Consider the following 20,634-nt stretch of genomic DNA (forward strand, 5'->3'; position numbering starts at 1 on the left):
AGCTCAGATGTATATTTCCATCTTCAGTGCAGTTTCAACCCTAGGGGCCATTAAACTCCCTCTTCTGAAGGTATACAGAAGATATATCTGTTGAAAATGATTGGTTCAAGTATCCTATAAGAAAAATAAAAAAATAAAATAAAATCAGTATGAAACTTAGGAATTAGTAATGATGTGAGTTTTGCAACAGTTCATGAATTTAAAATTGGAGATGGAAAAAATGCCTCCAAATAACGGTGATTTATCCAACCGAAATAGTTCAGGCTTTATTTTAGCTCGCTCACAGTCATTCATTTATCATCTAATGGTTGGAAGCATTGCAAATGCTTCCTGAGGGCTTTCCTGAGAAGGACTCATTCTGTTGTGTATATTTTCAGGATCTACAGTGTGGTTTCTAAGCCAAAAAGTCATTTTTAGATTAACTCACCATTCCTCTGCTTTGCAGACCTGCTCTGAAATCTAATTTTTCATCTTCACAAATTTAGCCTGGTCTTATTGACAGGACCTAATGGAACGTGAAAAGTCACTCTGGTTGCCTTGTCAAGAAATACGGGGCTTCTGGAAAATAGAGTTTAAAAGTTGAGTAGGCGATTTAGAAGTGTGCACTGAAGCATTTTGGCCCACCTTGAATGGATCACGTCGAAACTCTCATGGGAAATTTAATGAGGGTTTAAACACCTTCACGTGGAACATGCATTTATTTTGTGCCACAGTGAGATTCATAACCAAGACTTAAAATTTGAGAAATACTTTGATTTCATTAGAGATAAAGGATGAAATCAATAACATGCCATCCATGCTAGCACATAAAAATGTGTACAAAATAAAAAGAAACTCTGTTTACTTTAGTTGTGCCAGAAGAATCCACCGCAGTGCAACAGTCATACGCTCCTTCGCATATGACTCCAGCTAGTTCAAACAAAATACTTCTGAAATAAGAAACATTGATTTGTCTGACACACTTTCACTGCAGACTACGTGTGAATACTAATTATACACTGTGAAACTCCACAACTTTATTGGTGTATTCCAGGATGTGAATGAAATAATGACTGTGAATGAAAGAATGTCTCCAAAAGTGTTTTTGCCATTTTCAAGGGCACAATCTGTTGAGTGGTGTCTTAAGCAACCCATATTGGCGAACCATATTGCACACCAAACCCATAGGAATTGTATTAATAGTTTTCCATTTTGTTATTCATTAGATATAATGGAGGTCTTTATGATGTTTAATTAAGTATCTCAACAGATGTTTCCCTTAAAATTACTTGGAAGTAAAATTAGACACAGATGGGACAATTGTTGATATATATGAAATAATTTAATGGTAAATGGTTGAGTTCTGAGTGGACATTTGTGACCTTAATGTGAGAGATGTTATTACGTGGCTTTTATATGAGATGAATTTGAGATTACTGAGTTCATTTAGTCTCTCCACAACCCAGGCTCATTGGAAATACATGACTGCCTACATTTCTGTAAAACCTAAAATACCAAAACCTTTGGAAAATTCTGCTGCACTTTTCAGATCACAAGACACTATAAACTATATCACACTTTCTCCATTGCAGATGTGGGTTTGGCTCTAAATAGTATGTTTCATTTTCTCTGAAGCAGTTAAACGTGATTGTGACAATGTCTTATTAAGTTGTGTGTAGAAGAAATGCTTGACGTCAGAGAAGTATAGAGCAAAAATCTTGTGCTATATATGGTAAAAGTGTTTCGAGGTCATATCATAGCATTTTGCATACAAAATAAACCTTTGTTCATCGATAAATGTACTACCTCTAGAGTTAATTTGACCTGGAATCAGCAGTGAATTGTACAGTATGTATACAGAAGGTATGTTTTGTACTTTTGCAGACATGTTGACAGAAACACATTGAGCATTTCCAGTGGGCGTGGGTTGAGAATCCAACCTGTTTTATGGTCAGTACATTTCAAAACACAGTTTCATTTGACCTGAAATTTATATGCCACAAGTCACTATTTGCATGCATAATATGAACAAAATTCATGCAATAGCTTTCATTGGTTGTCAATATGTATGCAGAGCATGCAGCGATACTTCTGCCCTCCATTAAGACAAATCAGCCAACCGACACAATTTCAAATCAATACATATTGGCACCTGTTCGTATTGCAGCAATGCATTTTCCCTCAGCCAAGACCCTTAAGCCTGCCTTGTTTTTAATTTTAAATATCTCAAAAGAAACTGCAGTGCCAGAAATCACTGAATTTGTGCTTTAGATACAGTCTACATGAGCTAGAGACTGGGTTGGAAAAATCTGAAAAGCAGAGACTTTCTCCTGCCTTTTGTCATGTGCTGATAAACCAGTAATTATGCTGATTTATTTGTCATGTTGTTTCTGATTCACTTTAGCCCTTGTGTTGTCTGAAAATCAACTTGGTTTCTTTAAATTAGCACAGGTTTTGTATTATTATTATTTTATTTTTTATTTTTTTGGAACTATCTGAAAAAAAGCTATAGCATTTGCGAATAAACTTGGCCATGTTGGTTCATAAGTTAATAAAGTTAATAAACCTATGATCAATGCAAAAGCAGAAATATGGTGATTTTATGGTGATTTTGCATCCATACGGGTTCAGACACGTCAGTTAAGAGTGAGTAAATGACAGATTTGCATGTTTGGGTGAACTATTAAGTAAATAGACTGCTTTTTGATTTCATGTTGACTTCAAAACCATGTTTACTAAAATTGTTGTGCTTCCACCAGACTTCTTACTCAACTAACTATACAAATGACTGTTGAAAGCCCCTTATTCAGGCAGTTTACCGTCGATCCATTTTTACACTGAAAAGAGGTGCTCAGCATTATCATCTAGCCTTTGTGCTGCAGTAGGAGTCCAGGGAGACAGGTAGCATAATTCAGCAAAGTAAGATGTTTTTATGGAGAGGGTATGACGTAGGTGCTTTGTTAACCAGGTAAATGAGGGAACAGTTGGGAGGACAGCATAGTAAGAGAGAGACAGAGACTCCAACACTGAGCCTCTTTGTGAATCAAGATGATGGCAGTGTATAGTCTGAAGCACACATAAGTGGCCGAAAGTCTCATAAGTGCAATCACTCGCCATTTCTGCTCCGCAGGACGGACAGCTCTAGAGCACTGTGGGCTCCCCCTACATTTTCCCTCGTCTTGGCCTGAATCTTTCTGCTCAATTTCTCTGAAACAAGACCCCCTGAGAGAGATTTGAGAGATAGAAATTGCTAGAAACATATCACACTCAGACATGAACACACACACATACACACACACAGGCCCTGTGGACTTTTAGATAATAACATCTTAAAAGTTTGTTGTTTTTTCTTAAAACACTTTTTAAACTCTCTAGTTTACTCTGTTGGACTTTGTTAGTAGAAAAATTAAACTATAGTATATACAATACATCTATAACAGTCGAATTCTGTATTTTTTTTTTTTGCTACAGTGTCATCACAGTGTTATGATTATTAATATATTATTTTAGTATTTATTAATATTCTGAATTAGCTTATATTTTTATATTTCATTTCATTTTAATCTATCTATCTATCTATCTATCTATCTATCTATCTATCTATCTATCTATCTATCTATCTATCTGTCTGTCTGCCCGTCCGTCCGTCCGTCCGTCCGTCCGTCCATCCATCTATGTATAATATTAATGATTAATTTCAGTGATTTTAGAACTACAACTTCAACTTTTGCCAAGGCAGCATTTCAACAAGTTTTTCATTAAATATTTATATTTGATTATATTTCAGGTTTATTTCAATTTACAGAAACACTTTTTAATATGCAGTATATATATATATATATATATACACTAAGTAGAAATCGTAAACGCCTGTTTTACCGCCGCGGGTACCGCCGCCGCGGCATGTGTAAACTGCATTTGCAGCTTTTGACCGCTGAGTGGCGCTTTAACCACAAGTTATCAAACAAGCGTATCAAAGCTAATTTTCGCAAATAGACGTCAGTTTTGCCTCACTGATGTGTAAGATTTGACTGCTTCAGTCACGGAAAATGAAAGAAAAACACTATAGTTTAAATATTTAATATATTTAATATTTAATATTCACAGATGAAAGTTTGGTATTTATTAAGTTATGTGCATTTCTTAGAACGAATTCAAGCAGGATAAATGTCAAGCCTGTGCCTGAGTCTGTGCTTATATTTTCTAAGCTACATGGTATTAAACCATATTTTAGATTTGACACATTTAAAAGGTGTGCAGTATTATCTATATTATATTAATTATGCGATATATTAATCAAAAGAAATTGTGGTTTACTTTGCATCGGAGCATTAAAAGTGGTAGCCTATTTTAGGGGGGTAGGCTACATGGATTAATATGCAAAATGTCAATATTTTAATATATTATGCCTATATTTTAATTTATATTTTAAATATAAATATATTTTTCCTTTAATAAAACAACATGCATTTTTGTTATTCGTTACCTGTCCTTTATTTTGACATAACTTATTGGGAAAAAGACATTTGCCTGTAAACTGATAAAGAATTTGTTGCATGTTTAAATGTGAAGCACTGTATAATTTCGTTCCCATTATTTAGGCCTAATTTGCCTAAAACAATAAACGAATAAAATTAAACCGGCACGATTAAATCTTTGAAACTCTAAAAAATTTATAAAACGTCCTCACGATTAAACTCAAGTTCTCTCAGTATAATCAACAACATTCACACGATGTAAAAAAAAAGCTTTATTAATTGACAACTTAAGTGATTTTAAAGGGAACCTTCTTTACTTGCCTTTAAAGTAGGGTAATATCATATGGCCTAAAAAAAAATCCCAGTTTTTTTTTATTTTAGAAAAAAAAAAAATCTGATTTATGATTTAAACCGATTTTTAAATCAATATTCAAATGACGAAGAAATTTTACAAAACAAGTTTTAATATAGTTCTGTATCATTCATTTAGCAGTCAAATTTATAACTGCAACAAGATGATTAAAAAAAAAAACAGTACTGTTATTACCTTAATGCTGGAAAGACCTTTATTTATTATTATTTTTTTATTTATTTTTTAATACTAGCCCATCATGCATCTAACATCCACTCAGCGTTAAGAGCTGTTCAGATTAAAACTGCCAGCTCCGCAGTGAGTCAGTGTCATGGACGGAGAACCTGTTAATATATTTTCTAGTCTATATTTCCATCTCGTTATGCCGCTGGTTTAGTTTTTTTTTTTTTTTAGAACTTATTTGTAAATAGAGCAGCGACTTTCTGTGTGTCTACACTGGACGCGAAAGTTGTCATCTGTGCCCCACAGCAAAAAACTTGTCTAAACTTGATGACATCACACTATAGTGTCAAATCATCTGAACGAGCATAAGTTCACTGATGGGGATAGTGTCCAGTGTATCCATCACTGGGTTCTGCTGTCTTTTGTTGGATCGTTCCACTTGTGTCCGGTGTAGACCTGGCGTGTGTTTTTTATTGTTTTATTTTACAGCCCTGCTTGTTTTAATGTTTTTATTAAATAACTGTATTGACTGCATGGTCATATTATCGAATTATTTACTGCCATGCGACCTACAAAAGTAAAGCTTGGCGAGTCGATCAACGAGCATTGCTGCAGGTAGATTTTTGGCGGATGTGCTGTGCTTGTACAGCCGCGGTCGTCTTCATTTCGTCGGGTGAAACATCTCTCTCACTCGCAGCAGAGTCTGTGAGCAGCAACAACTTCCCCTCTGCGCGCACTGATAGAAACACGCTCCGCCTTCACTCCGTGAATAAAGTATTTCAGTATGTTTGAAATTTTATGTTCATAACATAGCATATAAAATAATAATTATATTAAAAAAAAAATAATAACAGGAGAGTTTCAAAGTGGCTTAAGCTATGTGTAAACTTTTTTCCCTATATCACATGCCAAACTAATAACATTGTAAGCATTACATATTTAATTGCTGCTTTCTGCTGTGAAAATTTTGTTTGTGATGAAAATAACAGTACATTTTTGTCAGTTATTTTATCTAAACAGATCGTTTAACTTCTTCAAGATTTCAAAATCAGATAGCATGCTGATAATGTAGTAGCACTGTAAGATTACATTTGTTTGAACGCATTATTGCAAAAGCGATTGAGTGTGAATCTGTTTAAATCATGCTTTAACCCGAAAATAATCAGTAAAAGAAACAGACAAACTCTTAACATCCCGCTGGACTCTTGCAGTCATTGTAACCTTCTGATCAAGCTAAATATGTTTAACATGAATTCTTGCTGAATATGCAGTTATATGGCTGTTGGCATGAATTGTAGGCTACTCGTGATGGAGCGCTCTTGGAGCAGGTCAAAACCACAAAGCTCATATTCAAGTGTTTGTGCAAAAATTATTAATGTGCATTAATGACAGGGAGGCGCCATCTCATCACCTTAATTTTTTCATGATAATGAATTTATAATTTTTTAATTAACATAATATTGTGGTGTCTCACATACATTAAAAATATATCTACAGAGAGCTTGAAATGTTTTTTAAACGAAAACGAATTGTGTAATCTGTGAATGTTGCATTTCTCTCATCAGAGAGAGCCAGCACTGTGAATATAACCAAAACAACAGTCCTATATAAACCCGTTCAGCAAGTGAAAGCCTCATAAGACACTGTGCATATGAAAGAGCAATTCACACCTTTATCTCGACCCCCACAAGCCATGAATAACTACCCAAAACCCAACCCCCTCCAGCTGAACAGAATTCGGTCTGTGTTTTGGCTCTGAGGAATGGTGTGTTACTGGGCTGAAACTTGCCTGCACTCAGCAGCACTATCTTTGTATTCATAATTTTCTCGCAGCCCAGATTATTATTTTCACAAGACCATAATGATAATAACAAATAATCAATGAATAATTAATCATTATTTTATGAAAATCATTGATATTTGTGATCGGGGATGTTTGCGGAAGGCTTTAAGACCAAGCGGAATCCTCTGTTCCCACCTCACAGCGCAGGACTTGCGCTCAGTGATGAGGCTTCACTGTCTGCGGTTTGACTTTACTAAATTAGATTGAGGCGAATACAACTTATTGATCATGAGCCCAACATTTAGCAAGGCAGGAAAACATTCATTCTAACGGAAGGAAGACGTATTTCATTGAGCTAATGCTGTTAGAGAGAGAGAGAGAGAGAGAGAGAGAGAGAGACTAAAGAATAAACACGTATTTTTTACAAGAATAAACATGATAACATATTATTAATTAATAAAAATAATAATCCTATTATAAATATTATAATATTATATTTTATAATATTATATATAAAATATTATAAATTTTTTAACTTGAATTTAAATACTATTAAACTAACTTTAAATTCTCAAGGAGTTTATAAGTAAAAAAAAGTTCTAAATGAACTTGTGTTAACAATATAATTAGAACAATATAATTCGATTTTTTTAAAATGAACAATTCCTGTATAAAATGGGACAGCAACCTAGTGGTTCTCAACCTTTTTTCCCAGCGGGCCACACTATGGTCTAAGTGCAAGTCGCATATAATTTACATATTACGTCAGCAATACAAACCAATCTGATTTATAATATTATAGCCTAACTATTATGATATATAATCTATTACATTCATTGAAATAAACAATTCTACTCCCCATAAATAAAACACCTGATGCTGTCGGGAGCTGACCAATTTACACGGCCAGCGCGGACGCAGACTTCTTCAATTTATACTTCTGAATGCGCAGACTGATGGTCCGCTCTGCAAGTATTGCACATCTGACTGACTTTATATTCTTTTATTGACGGATTGCACAGGTTCGAGTAGCAATGAGCTTCTTCACTCTGCCTGCACATGTGCAATTTTGCTTTTGAAGCCTACTGACCACAGGCACCTGTCCGCGCGGTCGTCTGCTCAGAGCCTCGGCACACACTCTCCAATGACGATTTTTACGTCACGCCTACCTAGCGGTCCATAGTGTACTCGCGGAAGCAGAAAAATTTGACAGAGGCTTTAAGATGCAGGATTGCATGACCTGACGCGCAACATTTCAGAAAATGTGCGTTCACAAATGTAGCCTATTTTGATCCAAAAATGGAAAGCACTTTTGAATTTAATAATATGAGGTTCTCTCCAGAGATGTTTTGCCACATTTCTTCAATTAAGGATTGCTACATAGTGTATGGTGTTTCTATTTGCCTGAACTTCTTCAAGTGAGTTGCGCGACAAAAAAACCCCGAAAAAATAAAGCACTTCTCCTTCAATACTGATACTGCGACTATTCACAGTTTGTACATGTTCATTCGCTGGCATTTTTTAAATTTCTTTTTTTTCTCCCTTAAAAAACAAATTTGTCCATTCTGATGCGCAATTTTACCTTAAAGGCAATTTACCTAATGGCTGTTGATGACTATTTGAAATGAATTCTGCCAAAGTGCGCGCTTGCGTGTTCTTTAAATGCTTATGCCATTAGGTCTGCTCATGTCTGAAAATAATATATGAAGAATATATTTTTTTAATTGATGTAAAAAATAAACTTTTACAAACTGATAAAGTTTTTTTTTAAAATTTTATTCAGCATGTGGTGCGGGCCGCATTTGAATTCCTGACGGGCCATGGGTTGAGAACCACTGCTTTATATCAAACATTTTTAAATCGTCCACAGCTGAGCATCGCGGGAGGCTGATCTGCGCCAGAGCGCGTGAAGTGAATGTAATGAACAGTCATTTTCAGATGCAATGAAAAAAAAAAAAAAAAAAAAAAAACCTGGATAGCCTAGATTAGCCCCAGGCTCTGTTCTGAAGTAAAATAATTATAATTACTGTTAACCAAGAGTAACAAATGTTAACGGATTAATCGCCTATTTTCATTTGCTGAATGTTTTCTTTATTTTTTATTTTTTAAACACGCTAAAAAATAAATTAAGTTTGTCAGAGGAAAAAAATATATGAGTCGTGTATAGGTTTCATTTTAACATATTAATCACCTATTTTCGTTTGCTGCATGTTTTTTTTTTTTTTTTACACGCTAAAAAATAAATCAGAATTTGTGAGAGGAAAAAAATAGGCTATAAGAAAATATTTTACAACAAACACTTTAAATTTAACAAATGTATCAGAACAAAGCAATAATTAAAAATATATAATTCTAATGGATAAATATAATTGCAGTATATAATAATATAGGCTTAATAAAAAAAAAGAATAATAATAATAATTTAAAGCTAAGCATAGGTTGGGCTTAATCAATTCAAACGTTTCCATATTCGTGATGTTGCCCATTTGAAGATTAACTATTATTCATGAGGTAAATAGGCTGTGTGCGTTTCAGTATCGATGGAAAAAAAAATCATAATTAACAATATGTCAAAGTGCTCACGCCAAATGTCTGGTGAACGACTGCTGTTTCCAGTGAATATGTGCGCGAGGCACCGTCGCGATCAAACAGCTGAAACAAATAATACTTAATTTTTGGTCACACATAAGGCATAATTCAAAAATGAAAAGTGTTGGTAGTTTGAAAAATCAAGAATAATAACAGAGTTAATACTAATTATTGCTAAATGCTGGACCGTTCCCATTTCGCTCTGCATATGGAACCTGAAGATTTTTTTAAACCAAGAATGAACCGAAATGAAAATGAAATTAAAACATTTAGCTCATATATATATATATATATATATATATATATATATATATATATATATATATATATACATAGGCCTTATATTTATTTACTGTTTAATAAAAATAGCATGCATATCATCCTTTGTGTAAAGGTCTTCTTTTAATTCTTGTTTAGTAGACTGTAGCCTAAGACTATCCTACATTTTAAAAATTAACAAATTGTTAATACATTTTTTTTAAATGTTACAATGTTATATCATAATGTTATTGTTGTTTTACTTCCTTCTTTTATCTCATTTTACAATTACATTCATTTCGCAATCCGTCCCTTTGCGCCACCTGGCGGTAGTTTCGCGAATGATTTTAACATGCAACTGAATTACAGTTACTGCTGCGGCACCGCGGCGGCGGCGGTACGCGAGGCGGTAAGGCCCAGATAGGCTGGCCACCTACTGTATATATATATATATATATATATGGCGATGAATTATATATATGGTATATATTACCTCTGTCAAAGTGTCTGGAAACTAAATCTTAGTTTTCATATATAATATAATAAAATTAGCAAACAAGGTAAAGTTTACATTTTATTTTTAATGTGTCAAAAATTTCACATTTCTGGGAAACTCGTACTGTAGCTTGAAGGATCACTATATATATATATATATATATATATATATATATATATATATATATATATATATATATATATACTGTATATTATCATAGGGAGATGTCAAAACTATCATTGGCTGTGGTTCAAACATAAGAATAAATAGTAGGATTTATTTTAGGTAGGTTTGAGGACACTTAAAGGAGCACAGCAATAATTGCTCCCCTGGAGACTGGAAAAAAAAATGGCCTCATTCCTGCAGCCTTTGGCCACCGCAGTATTTATGGTGTTAAACCAGTCAAGAGGCATCATCCAGAACCAAAATAAAGGCAAGGCAAGTTTATTTACAGTATATAGCTAATATCAGACACAATGGTAATTCAAAGTGCTTTACATAAAAGAAAGTAAATTAATAATGAAGAAACATAAAACAAGCAATTTAAAAACTTTGAAAAAGATTTAAAAAAAATACTTAATTAAAAGGATTTAAAACATTTTTAAAATATAAATTGATTTGACATAAAATACAGTGAATACGTAAAATACAGTGCAATCAGTTCGGACATTGCACAGTGCTCATTTAATAAATGCACAGCTAAACAGATGAGTCTTGAGTCTAGATTTATATAATAAAGATAAAGAAAAGATGTTTATATATCATGAGTGCTGTTTCTGAACACCATGTTCCTTTTGAGGATTTACCTCTGTGTAAGTCACATGGCATGCTGGGCTGGCTTTCAAGGGAAGGTGGATGTATAATTCAAGGTTTCTAGGTCCATGGAGAGTGTCTCTTGATGAACGATGCATTGTTTATGTGATCTGTGAACATGTCACTTCATCTCCAGCGGCTAGGTGTTTAAGTGAAGTTATTAGATCCACATTTATCATTATCAAGCTGAAAGGTTAGTAGAGTTTAATCCGCAGTCACATACCCTTTGCTTGGGCTGTCAGATGACAGAGTATTCCTCCCTGCAACCCTCAGTTGTTTTTCCACATTCTTAAGCGTTCTCGCAGTATGGGAGAGTCGATGTGCTGGAGCTGTTCCATATGATATATTCCCCGGTGGCCTGATTTCCAGTGTGGTACATGTGCATGCTAACTGCTCTGGTTGGCTCTGATCCGCCCACTCAGTACCATTAGATAAAGTGTTTCAGCTGCTCAGCGTGGAAGAAACACCACGCCTGCTCACTCCAAAATCTCTTCAAGGTTTCGTTAAATATCATTTCCCTCACTCAGCGAAGGAGACAGGCGCTGTAAACGGGGGAGATGAGACATGCACATGTGTGTAAGCTCACCCAGGTGACTCATAATGGATCATCATCATAGTTTTGACAACACAGTGAAGACAACACAGTGAAGTTTAGTGCATATATTTATAAATTAAAAAAAAAAAAACATTTTACTTCTGGCTTTCACAGAACTATGCACTAAAATGGTAGAAACAAATTTTGAATGAAATGCTATGGAAATTAGGACATAAGGATTTGACAGAGCTTGCTGTAAACTTTGTAATTTGTGGGTTTGATTACCAGGAAGTGCATATACTGATAAAACGTATAGCCGGAATGCCATGCAACTTCTTCCACCTTATGCATTTGCTACAAAAAGGATCTGTCAAACGCATGAATGCATAAAATTGATTTCGCTTGCCTGGTGTTTATAACACAACTCAGTTACATACCAAATCTCTTTCAATGTGCAGTTATGGAGTTGTTCATGCACTCACATATCGAAGATATTAGTGTATCTGAGGGATTGTGTGTTCATGTTATGTTTTTAGGCAGATTATAGATGGTGATAAAAGTGACTAGAAAATGATTAAAGTGATAAAAAAATGATAAAAAACACAATAATACATAACATTAACATCTCCAAAACATTGTGCACTTAAATTCAGCGTTAAACGGAAGTTATGATCAGTGGTGTAGTGGTGCCTTGAGAAGTGGGTATTCTCTTAATTTATGTCCCCAATATTTTTTAAGTAGCAATTATGAATATCCGTTGTTATAAACAGCGACATATAAAACTAGTCTTGCATATTTAGTTCACCCCAAAATGAGCCAATAGCATTTGCACACTGTCACTTAACTTCTGCTGTTTGACTTCATGGAGTAAGGATCATTCTGAAATAAATATTACACTCTCAGAACAAAAGGTACAAAAGCTGTCACTGGGGCTGTACCTTTTCAATATATATATATATATATATATATATATATATAATATATATAATATAAGTACGTAAAAGAGATTATATATATATATATATATAATCTCTTTTACGTACTTATATTTACACGTTAGGTACTTGTATTTTTAAGGTACCAATATGGAGTGAGCCTTTTGAAAAGCCTCAGTGACAGCTTCTGTACCTTTTTTTCTGAGAGTCTAGCCACGGAAGAGGTGCAGATTTTGCAATAAATTATTCAATTAAAATAAAATAAAATAAATACAATATCGACTGCAACAATTAGCATTTTTTCAGAACCTCTTGTAAATTACATGCTATTTTGTTTAGCTGACTGTATACAAATGTGGGAGAATCATGATCTCTATTAAAATTATTATTATTATTATTATTTTAAATAAAAATAAAATAAATTTAAATAAAATTAAATAAAATTAAATAAAAATTGTGATTCCAGAATTGTTCAACAGCTCTACTCCTGTGTGTGACTGACTGTTTCTCCCATGGAATACAGTCAATTTCAAGCCCTGGCATTGGGTTGTAGCCATCATTTCAGATGTGAGGTGGACATAAATGTCAAATATAATAATAATCAAATATAATTAATATAATAGATATAATTCCTTTATCCATATTAGGGATTTCCTGGTATAAATTATTACTTTTACGAGTCTGTTTTGGACTTTCTGTGTGAGTGCACCCTCCAGCTTCCAGTATGAATGAAACATAGCCTGCATGAATGTGTTTACACCTCAGTCCTGAGTGTTTTTAGGGAATATTTGCATTTGTTCACTTGCGATTAGATTGGCTACTCATATGCTGGACTGTCTTGATTTGGCTAATGCAGGACACTACAGGATGAAGCGCATCAGAGGGAATTCAGACATAGGTATACACAATGCCGACTGATAAAGAAGTGGGTATACGCCATACAGCTGTCTATACCCTGCACTACACCACTGGTTATGATCATCTTCCCTCTTATGATGCATACTGTGAATTTACCTCTTGAATGAGAAAAGATACACGGCGGCACTTGATTTTGTCTATTGGGAACTAGTCTCTGGCTAGACTTATGGCTGAAGGTCTGGAATCCATGGCAGCTTTCATTGGCCAATGCCTACCCATGAGGCTGTTTGAATGACATGTCAACCAATCACAGTTCATTTCATTCAGCGTCACGTTTCGGGGTGTAGAAATGTCGTCACAATAAACAGACCGGTGTGTAAAACTCTTATACGTATTCTATGCCGCAAACTTTAAATATTTCACATACTTTTGAAAACCCAGCGTTTAGTTGATCCTGATAAGCGCTTTTCGTCACATTTGTAAACACTATGGCTTTCTTCTTTCGTGAGGGGGTCTGGCGTCATGGCACCTTTGTTTCCAGGCGGAACGTTAAAGAATGCAACACGCACGTCTCCTGAAAATCCTGTATAATTCCTCCAATCCGTTGACGACTTCGACACTCCTGAAGTATTTCCACTTTTGTGTCCTATATGCATCAGACATTTAGCCAACAGTCTGTGGGCGTGACGTCTGAGGCTGAGACTAATTGGGAACTTACTGTTTAGTAATTGTGATTATGCTGTAGTATCAGTTCATTAAAATTTATAAAGACACATGAATAAAAAAAAGAATAATCATGTGCACAGATAAATAATAAACACTGCAATATTCTATAAAAAAATCTACTCTGATTTAATGGTGACTTTAAATAGACAGCTTAATGGAATAAAAATCGACACAGACTCACATTACTGAATTTACTAGGACCATTTCCCGATCCTTGTTCAAAATAAATATTTTGGAGCACATACTTTGTTAGAAAATTGCAAAGCAAAAATACTGTTATATCCATGGTATTATTTGACGAAGCACAGTAATTCACTTCTTTTATCCAACTTTATTTCTCTTTTCAGGTTGTCCTGTGGCCATTAAGCAAGTAGGAAGTTCTAAACGAATCGCTCTGGCAGCAGCAGCCATGATGGCGATGGATTCTGACATGACACAGGGACCATCCATCTCTTCTGCTCACCCTATCCACCTGCTCTCACTCTCACCCATCAAGCTTCCCTTTCTGACGGCACCTCACGCAGGTAGGACTACAAAGAAAATGCTTATGATATTGAAAAAAATCCCAACACTGTCCCAAAGGATTCTATCCTAGCTGCGGTTTTGGGATATATATATATATATATATATATATATATATATATATATATATATATATATATATATATATATATATATATATATAGATATTTTTGGGATATTGGTGTGCGTTAGAATTTACCAGTACACTTCTCTCCTCATCATTGCTTCAGTCTTTTTTCTCTCTCTTCTGGCTCAGGTTTAAACCAACCAGCTTTGTGTTGTTTAGTCTGACCCACTTGCTATGAATCTTGGGTTCATAATGAGGGCCTGCTTTCTCAAAAAGCTTCTGATGGCCTAATTGGTCAATTGTAATTGCAAATGTCTTTGGTTATGCTAATGCCACAGCTTTTTAGTGCTGACTTGTCAAAAATAGTCTGTACATTTTCTTTTTCCTTCACTTTAGACTCAGCATGCATGCAAAGAAAGGTTACACAGTGCATTTTGGTAAAAAATTAGTGTGTTTGCATTTGGTACTTTGATGGAGAGTTTTAGAGGAAATGTTAGGGTTTTATGGTTGTCAGTTTGGACTTCCCTAAGAAATTACAAGAAATGTTGTTGCTTGAGCACCCATCTTCTTGCTGAGTTTGTTTTGATATTGTTCTTACTGTGTTGGTACCATTTATCTTGAAGAAGTAAGAGTTTCACTTTGCTGAAGTGGACGGATGTAAATCAAGGGTCAGTGCATAAATGACTGAACTGAATGGAAGTTCATTTGGTGAAACAAACAGTCTTGTCTGTGAAACAGTCTTTCTTTTTTTTTTTTTCTCTCTTTCTCTGCCTTCATGCATATTGATTAACTGTTTCCTTCCACTGTTGTTCAGTGAACTCTTGCGGGTGGATTGCCTTTGGTGAAAAAACATGTGTGTGTGTGTGTCAATAGGAGTGTGTACATGAGTCTGAGTGCAGGTCTATATATTTTATCAGCAAATGTATGTATTTTTCAGCTCCGGTCTTGTATGTGGGTGTGAGGGATGAATTCTCTGCTGTGAATCAATAGGAAATGAGGCAGTGGTTGTCAACATGCCCTGTATGGATGACAGGAATCCTCCCCTGGAATTACTTCCTTTTAGCCAGGCCTCAAAAGCAACATTAAAGCAAACAGGCCAACAAACCCCGACGGGCTTTTAATTTAGCTCTAACGATGTATATGCATGTTTGTCTGATGCTGTGGTAACTGGATAACTCTTGGTGTCTGGCAACATCAGCCCACTGCATTTGAACTGTAATGACGATGCAATTCATTCTGATTGCGATCTAATACTTAAGGCAGGAATGATTGTCATACAGTTTGTGTGAGGGAAGATAATGGAGGTGTGTAGCTCTCTCTGGATGCAGGATTTTAGGATTTATGTAAGATACAAAACGGAACGGGTCTTATTCATTAATCCTGAAATACCATTGCACAGTGATAATTTATATTATAATCAAATATCAATAAAGTATTTAAGTGGCACAGTGATCAGAATAAATTGACATTTTTATGTGTGTGTGAACTATTATTATTTTAATATTATATAATAAAAAAAAACGATTCTGCCACACACACACACACACACACACACACACACACACACACACACACACACACACACACACACACGTGTGTGTGTATAAAAAAATATTTGTTGTTAACAAGTTACTATTCTAACAGTGTGATGCATAAATATACACAGCACAGACAAATATAATGTAAAAAGTCTATTTTTTATTATTTTAAGGTGAATTGTATTAAATCTTTTCAGTATAAATTATAAGTATATACACATAATGCTACACATTTACATCTTGCTTTGTCTGTCAACTAAAATGCTCTTTTTTTCATTCTAGATGGCAAGCACTGTGCATGCTTTTTATGCGATGCTAACTTTAAAAGCCAAATAGAAAGTATTTTAGAATAATTATGCATGCCTATACCTTTTGGAACAACCTACATGAAAGGAAGGTGTCAATAATGCCTTTAGATGCTGCCTACGTAAGCAGTTCACTAGGTTCTGAAACAGAGTCAATGAGTTTTCTGATGCTGAGCTCTGCCAGTTGTAATGGATGCATGTTTTTGAAAGCAGATGTTAACATTATATCAATGTGCACGAGTTGAGTTTTTTATTTTTTTATTTTGCCATGTCCTCTGTTAGTGCCAGCACTTAAATGCCAATGGAGGAGATTTTGAGCTCTCTTCAAATGCTTGAATTATAGGAGTCCTACACATCTGTGTTGAGAGATTAGGCGTTCAGCCAATGCCTTGAATGTGATGCCATAGTTGCCAAAAAGTTGAACTAATATGTTGTCTGCCAAATTCCCAAAGCTCATGATGTCTAGATGCCTCGTACTGATGTTGGAGAAGTTGTTTTTGGTTCAAACATAAAGATGTGTTTTTCTCGCTTCCTAAAGATTGACATGCTCAGTACTCTTGTGAGTGAAGATACTATACTCTGTGGTGTTTATATGACGTTTTTTTTCTTTTTTTTGCTGTAATAAAAATGAAAAGAAACATAACCGCAAATATCTGAGACATATTTACAGCACATTATATCATATATATGATTTACAGGTGAAATCACATTATTATGACGAGTATAATTTGGAATTTGGAGTCAGTAGGATTATTATTATTTTTTATTAATTAAGGCTGTATTCAGTTGATCAAAAGTTACAGTTTTATAATGATTTCTGATTCAAACAAATGGTGTTCTTTTAAAATGTCTATATAACAAATATTCTGAAAACAAATCAGCATATTAGAATGATTTCTGAAGGATCATGTGACACTGAAGACCAGAATAATGATGCTGAAAATTCAGCTTTGCATCACAGGAATATATGACATTTTAAAATATATTGAAATAGAAAATATTTATTTTAAATTGAAATAATATTTCACAATATTTACTGGATTCTTGATCAAATAAAATGCTGTCTTGATGAGCCTAAGAGATTTATTTTAACAAATTAACAATCTTGAAAAGATTTAAATGATAATCTAATTCTATCTCTGACTTAGAAAAGTGGATGGTTTGAGGTTTGAGTTTGTCTTATGCAAATCCCACTCATGGAGTTTACATTACTTATACAAGGTGTGACCCACCAAAAGCCAAAGGTTGAAATTTAAACAAGCTGGGCTGCTGAATGAGGGGACAATTATGCAAATTACATTATGTCTGATAACAGCAGCATTAGTAGGTCATGATTTACATAAGAAGTGTCTTCACTGCTTGGGCATAGAGATAACAATTTAGCGATTAATTTGGAGTTTTCTGAAAACTTAACTGAAAAAAAAAAAACTGAAAAATCTTTATTGTGAAGGACAGAGATAGAGGGGAGGAGTCTATTCTCTCTCTCTCATTCTCTCTGTCTCTTGAGAACTCCTGCTAATTTTCCTAATTATGAACTTATCTCAGTCCAGAGGGTCAAGCTGGTTATATAACATAACTACAGCATTCTGACAAAATGTGTGTATATTATATTATATTATATTATATTATATTATATTATATTATATTATATTATATTATATTATATTATATTATATTATATTATATTATATTATATTATATCATGTCATATTATATTACTACAAAGAAGCAAGGCACTTAAAGTGTGGCATGGACTTATATTTTGAATAAAAGAGTCTGCTAAATAAATAAATGTAATTATTATTATTGTTTTTATATATATTCAGGGTATGCCTAAAATTAAACCAGTCAAATGTGCCCCCTAAATATTCAACATTTTATCAGATTTATTAATTTAATTTGATGCAATTTCCTTTAATACACATCAGAAGTTTGTTGTCAGCTAAATTTTGTGTAAATGTAATAGATAATTTTATTCAGCCAGAAGCATTAATTCAACAAGTCACAAGTGTCAGTAAATACTTTTTAAGCAATGCAAATGTTTCTTGAGCAGCAAATCGGCATATTATAAAGATTACTGAAGGATGAAGTGACACTTGAGTAGTGATGCTGAAAATTCAGCTTTACTATCACAGGAATAATTTACATTTTTAAATATATTAAAAACAGTTATTTTAAATTGTTATAATAGTTGACATTATTACTGAGATACTTATTTTAAAAAAATCCAAAGAAAATCTAGTGACTCCAAACTTTTGAATGGTATATGTATCTTGATGTCATATGTTAGCACTGGCCGCAGCTCTGAGCTCTCAGCTCTTCCAGCTCATGGACTCGTGGACAGCTTGTACTTATCATGTTCACACTGATCAGGTCAGCCTTAAAGCTTTAATTGATTGAAAAGGTCACTGGAGAGTGATAAAGAGTGAGAGAGATGAGGATGATTACAGTGGAAAGGTCTCTAGCAAAGCTTTCATGAATATTACGCACTCAGGCTGGACTAAGAGAGATTCACTAATGACTCTGAGGACACTCACTATGAATTTGGTACTACGCTTAGATGAGCGTTTGCCCCCTGGGAATTCTTTACACACACACACACACACACACACACACACACACACACACACACACACACACACACACACACACACACACACACACACACACACACAGACAGACAAAAATATGTATATATATATATATATATATATATACACAGACATACACATATACATACGCACATACATGTGTATTGAACAATATAGGTACGTATATATATATATATATATATATATATATATATATATATAGATGTAAAATCAGCATTTGATTGTACAACATTTGATTGTAATATTCTCAAAATAATAATAGAACAATTTTTGCTACAAATATGTTACTGTATATCTTAAAGCTGTTTTTTTCTCAATTGATAATATCTAATAAATAATAATAATAAACTAAATATTATGTTGTTGTTATTATTGATTATTTTAGATATAATTTGTTGTTGTTTTTCTTGTTCTTTTATTAGTAGTAGTAGCAATTTTCTTAATAATTATAATTTTTTTTAATTATTATTATGATTATTATTAGTTGTAGTAGTAAACTAATGTAGTAAAATGTTGCTATGCATATCATTAAGTTGTTGTTCTCAATAATAATAGTAATAATAATATTTGTTATTATTATTATTATTATTATAAATGAGAAATTTGTTTGTAATTGACGTGAAGCAAGGGAAAGCTGTATGTTGATTGATTATATATATATATATATATGTTTTTTTTTATTATTATTGAAGAATAATGTGGCATTGCAATGATTTTCATGCTTAAATACTGCAATGCACCAGTATACTGTTGTCTATCAAATTATATATTGTTAGTATATCTGAGACAATGGTATGCGAATGGTAAGGGTCCAAAGGAGCATATGCGTTTCATATTCATTATTTTTTTTTTTACAACAGATTATTGACAGCGTGAGCATCACTCATCACCAGAATGTGAATGTGTGCCAGTCAGTTTTTCACTGTGAATCACAGACGTGTCGCTCAGTCTCATTTTGGTATTTTGGCATCACACACGTGCACAGCTACATTAGCGGTCATTTGTTTCTGAGCAACTGCACATTAGTGTCAGCGGAGCTCTCGTTTCAACACATTTTGCATTTTATTAATAATGAAAGACTGGATTGCATTCCTAATTTCACAGGTAATGTGATTCAGTTGACAAGAATGAACACAGACAGATGAAGTATTGAATCCGTTACACAAATTTGGGATGTCCTTTTGGTATGTATTTCACAATCATGACTAGAATTGGTACACTAATCATCCAAGCCCTGGTTTGCGGTCCTATTACAGTTTTTTCTGATTGCTTAAGCACATTTTTTGTAACTATTGGCTATTTTTGCAAAACTCTACACACAAATAAGAAAACCTTTCACCCAATTATCAAAACATTGTAGTTATCTTGCAAAAGCGAAAACACAGCTAGATTAACTCTTCAAACCTTTGTAAAAATGGTGTTTTCGTATCAAACAGTAAACACAAGCCATCGTCTACTAAGCACACAATGTGCCAACTACACACTGATGGTATGAATACAAAACACATCTGGCTTTTGCTTTCTCCGTGTACAGATGTCAATTTGAGGTCATACTTGTGTCATAGTGTCATGTAAAAATACAAGGATCCAAACTTCAAGTATTGG

At 33.9% G+C, this 20,634-nt stretch overlaps 1 protein-coding gene across 2 annotated transcripts in view; it reads left to right on the top strand.

Annotated features, from left to right (window-relative positions):
- LOC132121688 (transcription elongation regulator 1-like protein) overlaps window positions 1-20,634 on the top strand; it is a 99,637-nt gene that overhangs the window by 20,474 nt on the left and 58,529 nt on the right. For both annotated transcript variants that reach the window (XM_059531381.1, XM_059531380.1), the window contains exon 5: window positions 14,333-14,509. In XM_059531381.1, the coding sequence (XP_059387364.1) occupies window positions 14,333-14,509 (177 nt within the window). The remainder of the gene's footprint in view (window positions 1-14,332; window positions 14,510-20,634) is intronic.

Source organism: Carassius carassius, chromosome 39 (genome assembly GCF_963082965.1).
Source record: "Carassius carassius chromosome 39, fCarCar2.1, whole genome shotgun sequence".
Classification (NCBI taxonomy): Eukaryota; Metazoa; Chordata; class Actinopteri; order Cypriniformes; family Cyprinidae; genus Carassius; species Carassius carassius.